Source organism: Oncorhynchus clarkii, chromosome 27, assembly GCF_045791955.1.
Source record: "Oncorhynchus clarkii lewisi isolate Uvic-CL-2024 chromosome 27, UVic_Ocla_1.0, whole genome shotgun sequence".
Lineage (NCBI taxonomy): Eukaryota > Metazoa > Chordata > Actinopteri > Salmoniformes > Salmonidae > Oncorhynchus > Oncorhynchus clarkii.
In genome coordinates this window covers 42,703,993-42,715,885 of record NC_092173.1, presented here as the reverse complement: position 1 = coordinate 42,715,885, position 11,893 = coordinate 42,703,993, and the positions used below count along the sequence as shown (strand labels likewise).

Below are 11,893 nucleotides of genomic sequence, written 5' to 3'. Positions count from 1 at the left end.
GAAGAAGAAAATATTTATCAAGTATTAAATAAAATAAAAAGTTTCACAATAAGAATAACAAGGTTATATACAGGGGGTACCGGTACAGAGTCAATGTGGAGGCTATATACAGGGGGTACCGGTACAGAGTCAATGTGGAGGCTATATACAGGGGGTACTGGTACAGAGTCAATGTGGAGGCTATATACAGGGGGTACTGGTACAGAGTCAATGTGGAGGCTATATACAGGGGGTACTGGTACAGAGTCAGTGTGGAGGTTATATACAGGGGGTACTGGTACAGAGTCAGTGTGGAGGTTATATACAGGGGGTACTGGTACAGAGTCAGTGTGGAGGTTATATACAGGGGGTACCGGTACAGAGTCAATGTGGAGGCTATATACAGGGGGTACCGGTACAGAGTCAATGTGGAGGTTATATACAGGGGGTACTGGTACAGAGTCAATGTGGAGGCTATATACAGGGGGTACTGGTACAGAGTCAATGTGGAGGCTATATACAGGGGGTACCGGTACAGAGTCAGTGTGGAGGTTATATACAGGGGGTACCGGTACAGAGTCAGTGTGGAGGTTATATACAGGGGGTACCGGTACAGAGTCCATGTGGAGGTTATATACAGGGGGTACCGGTACAGAGTCAATGTGGAGGTTATATACAGGGGGTACTGGTACAGAGTCAGTGTGGAGGTTATATACAGGGGGTACTGGTACAGAGTCAGTGTGGAGGTTATATACAGGGGGTACCGGTACAGAGTCAATGTGGAGGCTATATACAGGGGGTACCGGTACAGAGTCAGTGTGGAGGTTATATACAGGGGGTACCGGTACAGAGTCAATGTGGAGGCTATATACAGGGGGTACCGGTACAGAGTCAGTGTGGAGGCTATATACAGGGGGTACCGGTACAGAGTCAATGTGGAGGTTATATACAGGGGGTACTGGTACAGAGTCAATGTGGAGGCTATATACAGGGGGTACTGGTACAGAGTCAATGTGGAGGCTATATACAGGGGGTACCGGTACAGAGTCAGTGTGGAGGTTATATACAGGGGAGTACCGGTACAGAGTCAGTGTGGAGGTTATATACAGGGGGTACCGGTAGAGAGTCAGTGTGGAGGTTATATACAGGGGGTACCGGTACAGAGTCAGTGTGGAGGTTATATACAGGGGGTACCGGTACAGAGTCAGTGTGGAGGTTATATACAGGGGGAACCGGTACAGAGTCAGTGTGGAGGTTATATACAGGGGGCACCGGTACAGAGACAATGTGGAGGCTATATACAGGGGGTACTGGTACAGAGTCAGTGTGGAGGTTATATACAGGGGTTACCGGTACAGAGTCAATGTGGAGGCTATATACAGGGGGTACCGGTACAGAGTCAGTGTGGAGGTTATATACAGGGGGTACCGGTACAGAGTCAATGTGGAGGCTATATACAGGGGGTACCGGTACAGAGTCAGTGTGGAGGCTATTTACAGGGGGTACCGGTACAGAGTCAATGTGGAGGTTATATACAGGGGGTACTGGTACAGAGTCAATGTGGAGGCTATATACAGGGGGTACTGGTACAGAGTCAATGTGGAGGTTATATACAGGGGGTACCAGTACAGAGTCAGTGTGGAGGTTATATACAGGGGGTACCGGTACAGAGTCAGTGTGGAGGCTATATACAGGGGGTACCGGTACAGAGTCAGTGTGGAGGCTATATACAGGGGGTACCAGTACCGAGTCAGTGTGGAGGTTATATACAGGGGGCACCGGTACAGAGTCAGTGTGGAGGTTATATACAGGGGGCACCGGTACAGAGACAATGTGGAGGCTATATACAGGGGGTACCGGTACAGAGTCAGTGTGGAGGCTATATACAGGGGGTACCAGTACCGAGTTAGTGTGGAGGCTATATACAGGGGGTACCAGTACCGAGTCAGTGTGGAGGTTATATACAGGGGGTACTGGTACAGAGTCAATGTGGAGGCTATATACAGGGGGTACCGGTACAGAGTCAGTGTGGAGGTTATATACAGGGGGTACCGGTACAGAGTCAGTGTGGAGGTTATATACAGGGGGTACCGGTAGAGAGTCAGTGTGGAGGTTATATACAGGGGGTACCGGTACAGAGTCAGTGTGGAGGTTATATACAGGGGGTACCGGTACAGAGTCAGTGTGGAGGTTATATACAGGGGGCACCGGTACAGAGTCAGTGTGGAGGTTATATACAGGGGGCACCGGTACAGAGACAATGTGGAGGCTATATACAGGGGGTACTGGTACAGAGTCAGTGTGGAGGTTATATACAGGGGTTACCGGTACAGAGTCAATGTGGAGGCTATATACAGGGGGTACCGGTACAGAGTCAGTGTGGAGGTTATATACAGGGGGTACCGGTACAGAGTCAATGTGGAGGCTATATACAGGGGGTACCGGTACAGAGTCAGTGTGGAGGCTATTTACAGGGGGTACCGGTACAGAGTCAATGTGGAGGTTATATACAGGGGGTACTGGTACAGAGTCAATGTGGAGGCTATATACAGGGGGTACTGGTACAGAGTCAATGTGGAGGTTATATACAGGGGGTACCAGTACAGAGTCAGTGTGGAGGTTATATACAGTGGTTACCGGTACAGAGTCAGTGTGGAGGCTATATACAGGGGGTACCGGTACAGAGTCAGTGTGGAGGCTATATACAGGGGGTACCAGTACCGAGTCAGTGTGGAGGCTATATACAGGGGGTACCAGTACAGAGTCAGTGTGGAGGTTATATACAGGGAGTACTGGTACAGAGTCAATGTGGAGGCTATATACAGGGGGTACCGGTACAGAGTCAGTGTGGAGGTTATATACAGGGGGTACCGGTACAGAGTCAGTGTGGAGGTTATATACAGGGGGTACCGGTACAGAGTCAGTGTGGAGGTTATATACAGGGGGTACCGGTACAGAGTCAGTGTGGAGGTTATATACAGGGGGTACCGGTACAGAGTCAGTGTGGAGGTTATATACAGGGGGCACCGGTACAGAGTCAGTGTGGAGGTTATATACAGGGGGCACCGGTACAGAGACAATGTGGAGGCTATATACAGGGGGTACCGGTACAGAGTCAGTGTGGAGGCTATATACAGGGGGTACCAGTACCGAGTTAGTGTGGAGGCTATATACAGGGGGTACCAGTACCGAGTCAGTGTGGAGGTTATATACAGGGGGTACTGGTACAGAGTCAATGTGGAGGCTATATACAGGGGGTACCGGTACAGAGTCAGTGTGGAGGTTATATACAGGGGGTACCGGTACAGAGTCAGTGTGGAGGTTATATACAGGGGGCACCGGTACAGAGTCAGTGTGGAGGTTATATACAGGGGGTACCGGTACAGAGTCAGTGTGGAGGCTATATACAGGTGGCACCGGTACCGAGTCAGTGTGCGGGGTTATATACAGGGGGCACTGGTACAGAGTCAATGTGGAGGCTATATACAGGGGGTACCGGTACAGAGTCAGTGTGGAGGCTATATACAGGGGGTACCAGTACCGAGTCAGTGTGGAGGCTATATACAGGGGGTACCCGTACCGAGTCAGTGTGGAGGTTATATACAGGGGGTACTGGTACAGAGTCAATGTGGAGGCTATATACAGGGGGTACTGGTACAGAGTCAGTGTGGAGGCTATATACAGGGGGTACCGGTACAGAGTCAGTGTGGAGGTTATATACAGGGGGTACCGGTACAGAGTCAGTGTGGAGGTTATATACAGGGGGTACCGGTACTGAGTCAGTGTGGAGGTTATATACAGGGGGCACCGGTACAGAGTCAATGTGGAGGCTATATACAGGGGGCACCGGTACAGAGTCCGTGTGGAGGCTATATACAGGGGTACCGGTACAGAGTCCGTGTGGAGGCTATATACAGGGGGTACCGGTACAGAGTCAGTGTGGAGGCTATATACAGGGGGCACCGGTACAGAGTCCGTGTAGAGGCTATATACAGGGGGTACCGGTACAGAGTCAATGTGGAGGCTATATACAGGGGGCACCGGTACAGAGTCAATGTGGAGGCTATATACAGGGGGCACCGGTACAGAGTCAATGTGGAGGCTATATACAGGGGGCACCGGTACAGAGTCAATGTGGAGGCTATATACAGGGGGTACCGGTACAGAGTCAGTGTGGAGGCTATATACAGGTGGCACCGGTACAGAGTCAGTGTGCGGGGGTACAGGTTAGTCGAGGTAATTTGTACATGTAGGTGGGGGTGAAGTGACTATGCACAGATAATAAACAGCGAGTAGCAGCAGTGTACAAAGTGGGAGGGGAATTGAATGAATTTTTCAGCAGTCTAATGGCTTGGGGGTAGAAGCTGTTGAGGAGCCTTTTGGCCCTAGACTTGGCGCTCCGGTACCGCTTGCCGTGCGGTAGCAGAGAAAACAGTCTCTAACTTGGATGACTGGAGTCTATGACAATTTTATGGGCTTTCCTCTGACACCGCCTAGTATATAGGACCTGGATGGCAGGAAGCTTGTCCCCAGTGATGCACTGGGTCGTAAGCACTACCCTCTGTAGCGCCTTACGGTCAGATGCTGAGCAGTTGCCATACCAGGCGGTGATGCAACCGGTCACGATGCTCTCGATGGTACAGCTGTAGAACTTGTTGAGGATCTGGGGACCTATGTTAAATCTTTTCAGTCTCCTGAGGGGGAAAAGGTGTTGTCGTGCCCTCTTCACGACTGTCTTGGTATGTTTGGACCATGATAGTTCGTTGGTGATGTGGACACCAAGGACCATGTTAGTTCGTTGGTGATGTGGACACAAAGGACCATGATAGTTCGTTGGTGATGTGGACACCAAGGACCATGATAGTTTGTTGGTGATGTAGACACCAAGGACCATGATAGTTTGTTGGTGATGTGGACACCAAGGACCATGTTAGTTAGTTGGTGATGTGGACACCAAGGACCATTATAGTTTGTTGGTGATGTGGACACCAAGGACCATGATAGTTTGTTGGTGATGTGGACACCAAGGACCATTATAGTTTGTTGGTGATGTGGACACCAAGGACCATGATAGTTTGTTGGTGATGTGGACACCAAGGACCATTATAGTTTGTTGGTGATGTGGACACCAAGGACCATGATAGTTTGTTGGTGATGTGGACACCAAGGACCATGATAGTTTGTTGGTGATGTGGACACCAAGGACCATGTTAGTTTGTTGGTGATGTGGACACCAAGGACCATGTTAGTTTGTTGGTGATGTGGACACCAAGGACCATGATAGTTTGTTGGTGATGTGGACACCAAGGACCATGATAGTTTGTTGGTGATGTGGACACCAAGGACCATGATAGTTTGTTGGTGATGTGGACACCAAGGACCATGATAGTTTGTTGGTGATGTGGACACCAAGAAACTCTTAACCTGCTCCACTACAGTCCCGGCGATGTTAATGGGGGTCTGTTCGTCCCGCCTTTTCCTGTAGTCCACGATCAGCTCCTTTGTCTTGCTCACATTGAGGGAGAGGTTGTTGCCCTGGCAACACACGGACAGGTCTCTGACCTCCTCCCTATAGGCTGTCTCATCGTTGTCGGTAATCAAGTCTACCACTGCTGTGTCATCAGCAAAGTTAATGATGGTGTTGTAGGCGTGTTTTGCCACGCAGTCGTGGGTGAACAGAGAGTATAGGAAGGGACTAAGTACACACCCCTGAGGGGCCCCAGTGTTGAGGATCAGCGTGGCAGACGTGTTGTTGCCTACTCTTACCACCTGGGGGCGGCCCGTCAGGAAGTCCAGGATCCAGTTGCAGAGGGAGGTGTTTAGTCCCAGAGTCCTTAGTTTAGTGATGAGCTTCGTGGGCGCTATGGTGTTGAACGCTGAGCTGTATTCAATGAACAGCATTCTCACATAGGTGTTCCTTTTGTCCAGGTGGGAAAGGGCAGTGTGGAGTGCGATTTAGGTTGCGTCATCTGTGGATCTGTTGGGGCGGTATGTGAATTGGAGTGGGTCTAGGGTTTCTGGGAGGATGCTGATGTGAGTCATGACCAGCCTTTCAAAGCACTTCATGGCTACCGACATCAGTGCTACGGGTCGGTAGTCATTTAGGCAGGTTACCTTCGCTTCCTTGGGCACAGGGACTATGTTGGTCTGCTTGAAACATGCAGTTATTACAGACCCGGTCAGGGAGAGGTTGAAAATGTCAGTGAAGACACTTGACAGTTGGTCCACGCATGCTTTGAGTACACATCCTGGTAATCCGTCTGGCCCAGCGGCTTTGCGAATGTTGACCTGTTTAAAGGTTTTGTTCACATCGGCTACTGCGAGCGTTATCACACGCATGAGGTGGCGCACTGAAATGAGTCACCTAAGATTCTCCACATTGTTACTAAGATATCTGGCCATCCAGAATCACAACACACAGCCTTCTTTGCCCCATTGAAGCGCATCATTCTTGTGGTGACGTCGTCAGCTAAAAAGTCTATAGACTTGTGTGAAAGAGGGGGCACCGGTACTGACACCGGTGCTGGCTGGCGTACTGTGCTGTTTTCCAGGAATAGACTTTAGACTTAAATAATTAGACATGTGGTGTGATTAATTTGGCATGGAATTCATGTCAAGGCAACACGCCTGAGGAAGCACACGTCTAATTAAATGCACAAGGCAACCGATCTAAGAAGAATTAGAGATTGAAAGAATCTTTCGGGTCTAGCAAAACCATTTTGTTAGACCCATCTCAAAGTTAACACAAAAGGACCGAGTGTTATGTGGTGTCCATGACACAGTGTGCTGAAAGACCAGACCGATGACTGATACTAGAAGTAGTTTGTACACTATGGCTGTGTCCCAAACAGCACCCTATTTCCTATTCAGTGCCCTGGTCAAAAGTAGTGCACTATGTAGGGAATAGGGAGCTAGCCCTGGTCAAAAGTTGTGCACTATATAGGGAATAGGGTGCTAGCCCTGGTCAAAAGTAGTATACTAGATAGGGAATAGGGTGCTAGCCCTGGTCAAAAGTAGTGCACTATATAGGGAATAGGGTGCTAGCCCTGGTCAAAAGTGGTGCACTATGTAGGGAATAGGGTGCTAGCCCTGGTCAAAAGTAGTGTACTATATAGGGAATAGGGTGCTAGCCCTGGTCAAAAGTAGTGTACTATATAGGGAATAGGGTGCTAGCCCTGGTCAAAAGTAGTGTACTATATAGGGAATAGGGTGCTAGCAATGGTCAAAAGTAGTGCACTATGTAAGGGAATAGGGTGCCGTTTGGGATGCAGGCAGGAGAGCTGTTTTACCAGAGAACATAATGAAGAACAGCTGAAGAGGAGATTGATAATAACCTCTGACCTGTCTAACGCTGAAGAGGAGATTGATAGTAACCTCTGACCTGTCTAACGCTGAAGAGGAGATTGATAGTAACCTCTGACCTGTCTAACGCTGAAGAGGAGATTGATAGTAACCTCTGACCTGTCTAACGTAAGACGAGGTGCTGGCCGGCAGAGTAAGACGAGGTGCTGGCCGGCAGAGTAAGACGAGGTGCTGGTGCTGGCTGGCTGGCTAAGACACATAGAAACGTAGAGAACAGAAGAGCTGTACCCCACTGTGGCTATGACACCAGATACCAGCGTTTCCACAGCTACGCTGCATTCATCAGAGTTTCATCCCTGACATTACTAATTTACCAGTGAAGAAGAGAGAGACAGGGAAAGAGCCCTCTGATGTCAAACTTAATAAATCGCCTTTTCCCGAGGCAGAACGGCCCAGAATGGCAGAAGCCTCTCTCCGGTTTCTGTGGTGTGAGGCAGCTTTGATGTACCAGTACACCCCCTGGACAGGACACTACACTAGTCTTATCTCCTGTTGCTGTAGTGAGACAGCTTGATGTACAGTACACCCCCTGGACAGGATGCTAGTCTATCTCCTGTTTCTGTAGGGAGACAGTTTGATGTACCAGGACACCCCCTGGACAGGACACTAGTCTATCTCCTGTTTCTGATGTACAGTACACCCCCTGGACAGGACACTAGTCTATCTCCTGTTTCCGTAGGGAGACAGCTTGATGTACCAGGACACCCCCTGGACGGGACACTAGTCTATCTCCTGTTTCCGTAGGGAGACAGCTTGATGTACCAGGACACCCCCTGGACGGGACACTAGTCTATCTCCTGTTTCCGTAGGGAGACAGCTTGATGTACCAGGACACCCCCTGGACAGGACACTAGTCTATCTCCTGTTTCCGTAGGGAGACAGCTTGATGTACCAGGACACCCCCTGGACAGGACACTAGTCTATCTCCTGTTTCCGTAGGGAGACAGCTTGATGTACCAGGACACCCCCTGGACGGGACACTAGTCTTTTGCAGGGCCTAATTTACCAGTGAAGAAGAGAGACAGGGAAAAAAACACTGAAAAGAGAGTGCAGAGCGAGAATGACACCGAGACAGACACAGAGGAGCACTCTGATGTAAATAACTATAATGATGCCATGCTAATGTGATCTACTCGTCTTCTGCCGAGTAGTGAGATCAAGTGATCCAGGTCACAATCTAACATGCTATAGATTACTGATGGTCCCTTTAAAATCAACAACGACTGTCTAATGAACTGCATAGCCACTGGTTTCTACACCAATGTCTGCCACATTCAACCATTCTTAGTTCCTCTAAACTAGTCACATGACCATCTATATCTATCAAAACTAGGGATTTTACATACCTGGGCATTAAAATTGAACCCAGTTTAAATTTTACGATTAAGGATAATTTTTAATGCAACATTGGGTAAAAGATGTGGTCCTGTATGTTAGGCTACCCTTCATGGGAGAGTTTGGTTATTAAAATGGATGTCCTCCCGTGTATTAATTATATTTTTTCAACGCTTCCTCTTCCAACTTCCTTCTTTAAGGACATACATACCTCAGTGAGGAACTTCTAGCTAAGTTAGTAAACCTTAGTTAGTTAGTAAACAGCCCAAAACAAAAGCAACCACTGAGCTGAGAATAGTCAAGATTCAAGAATTTCCCACGAGGACTGAAATGTGTATTTCTAAAACAACGTTTCCTTGAATGTCCTACGTCACCGGAAGAGGAAAGAGAAGGATGGAGAATAGACTGTTTCTCTCCCATCTTAACCAGAGAGATAAGAATGAGAGACCTCCCACTACTACTAGCTTGATCCCAGATCTGACTGCGCCATAGAATAGATAGAAAAGACATCCGTTGACTTCTTCAAACCAAGCTGCTTACCTATTGCAGATTCAGTCTTCCCAGCCTGGTGCAGGTCTACAATTTTGTTTCTGGTGTCCTTTGACAGCTCTTTGGTCTTGGCCATAGTGGAGTTTGGAGTGTGACTGTTTGAGGTTGTGGACAGGTGTCTTTTATACTGATAACAAGTTCAAACAGGTGCCATTAATACAGGTAACGAGTGGAGGACAGAGGAGCCTCTTAAAGAAGAAGTTACAGGTCTCCTATCACCACAGTCCCTCATCTCTGTCAGCTGGCAAAGCTCTCCTATCTGTCACCACAGTCCCTTAGCGCTGGCAGCTAGCAAAGCTCTCCTATCTGTCACCACAGTCCCTCATCTCTGTCAGATAGCAAAGCTCTCCCATCTGTCACCACAGTCCCTTAGCGCTGGCAGCTAGCAAAGCTCTCCTATCTGTCACCACAGTCCTATAAGCTTTTCTGTTATACACTTCAGTATCTGGACAATTGTGGGCTAGTACACAACTGTAGGTTGGGGGGGGGGGGGGGGGATCTAGTGAACGACCTGCAGAGAGCTGGGACCAAGGTAACAAAGCCTATCATCAGTAACACACTACGCCGCCAGGGACTCAAATCCTGCAGTGCCAGACGTGTCCCCCTGCTTAAGCCAGTACATGTCCAAGCCCGTCTGAAGTTTGCTAGAGAGCATTTGGATGATCCAGAAGAAGATTGGGAGAATGTCATATGGTCAGATGAAACCAAAATATAACCAAAATATAACTTTTTGGTAAAAACTCAACTCGTCGTGTTTGGAGGACAAAGAATGCTGAGTTGCATCCAAAGAACACCATACCTACTGTGAAGCATGGGGGTGGATACATCATGCTTTGGGGCTGTTTTTCTGCAAAGGGACCAGGACGACTGATCCGTGTTAAGGAAAGAGTGAATGGGGCCATGTATCGTGAGATTTTGAGTGAAAACCTCCTTCCATCAGCAAGGGCATTGAAGATGAAACGTGGCTGGATCTTTCAGCATGACAATGATCCCAAACACACCGCCCGGGCAACGAAGGAGTGGCTTCGTAAGAAGTATTTCAAGGTCCTGGAGTGGCCTAGCCAGTCTCCAGATCTCAACCCCATAGAAAACCTTTGGAGGGAGTTGAAAGTCCGTGTTGCCCAGCAACAGCCCCAAAACATCATTGCTTTAGAGGAGATCTGCATGGAGGAATGGGCCAAAATACCAGCAACAGTGTGTGAAAACCTTGTGAAGACTTACAGAAAACGTTTGACCTCTGTCATTGCCAACAAAGGGTATATAACAAAGTATTGAGATAAAATCTTTTGTTATTGACCAAATACTTATTTTCCACCATAATTTGCTAATAAATTAATTAAAAATCCTACAATGTGATTTTCTGGATTTTCTCTCTCATTTTGTCTGTCATAGTTGAAGTGTACCTATGATGAAAATTACAGGCCTCATCTTTTTAGGTGGGAGAACTTGCACAATTGGTGATTGACTAAATACTTTTTTGCCCCACTGTAAATATCTCTGGTCACCCCCAAAACCAATTATTCCTTTGGCCGCCTCTCCTTCCAGTTCTCTGCTGCCAATGACTGGAACGAACTACAAAAATCTCTGAAACTGGAAACACTTATCTCCCTCACTAGCTTTAAGCACCAGCTGTCAGAGCAGCTCACAGATCACTACACCTGTACATAGCCCATCTATAATTTAGCCCAAACAACTACCTCTTCCCCTACTGTATTTATTGTTATGTTTTGCTCCTTTTTCACTCCATTATCTCTATTTTTCACATTCCTCCGCTGCAAATCTACCATTCCAGTGTTTTACTTGCTATATTGTATTTACTTCGCCACCATGGCCTTTTTTTTTTGCCTTTACCTCCCTTATCTCACCTCACTTGCTCACATCGTATATAGATTTTCCTACTGTATTATTGACTGTATGTTTGTTTATTCCATGTGTAACTCTGTGTTGTTGTATGTGTTGAACTGCTTTATCTTGGCCAGGTCGCAATTGTAAATGACAACTTGTTCTCAACTTGCCTACCTGGTTAAATAAAGGTGAAATAAATAAATAAATACAAAACTAGGAAAAGACCAGGTGACCTTCAGTTCGTCTAAGTTAGTGAGCGACAACAGTCTCACACAGAGTACTATACGGCATCTGACAGATAAGTAAATAAAAGTTGAAGGCATGAACCAACAAACTGACAAAGTAGACGACAAACAGTGAAGAAAACCAAAGATGTGAGTAGAGGAAGTAGATGTAGCTAGATATTTTAGAGAGTAGGCTTACCAGATGCAGCATGTCAGAGATGGACTCTGAGGAACGCTTGTTCCTCTTCAGGGCAGACATGGCAGGCGGACAGAAAGACGGACGGAGAGCCAGAGGAGGAGGAGGAGGACAGTCAGTCAGTCCGAGCCTCAGTCAGAGAAAGGGAAGAGTCGCGCATTGAGCCAAGCAGAATAGAGCAGAACAGAACAGAGCAGACGCTCTCTCTTCTCCAACGTATCCTTCCACTTTATTATGTTGTGACGGAGAAAAGAGAAAGGAGGAAGAGGAAGTGGCATGGTGGTTGGTTGTGAGGAAGAAAGGAAGGCTGGATGCCAGGCGAAGCTGTTTCTAAGTCTCTTCCTCCTCGGTTTCTGTTCTCGCCCACCACCTCTCCTCACAGTCTTCCAACACTCCTCCTTCA

The 11,893-nt window shown here is 47.9% G+C and overlaps 1 protein-coding gene across 1 annotated transcript in view; it reads right to left on the bottom strand.

The window, feature by feature from the left end:
• Positions 1–11,893, bottom strand: part of LOC139386235 (rho guanine nucleotide exchange factor TIAM1-like) — a 163,164-nt gene that overhangs the window by 25,469 nt on the left and 125,802 nt on the right. Inside the window, exon 18 of the mRNA XM_071131723.1 lies at positions 11,494–11,538. Within this exon, the coding sequence (XP_070987824.1) occupies positions 11,494–11,538 (45 nt within the window). The remainder of the gene's footprint in view (positions 1–11,493; positions 11,539–11,893) is intronic.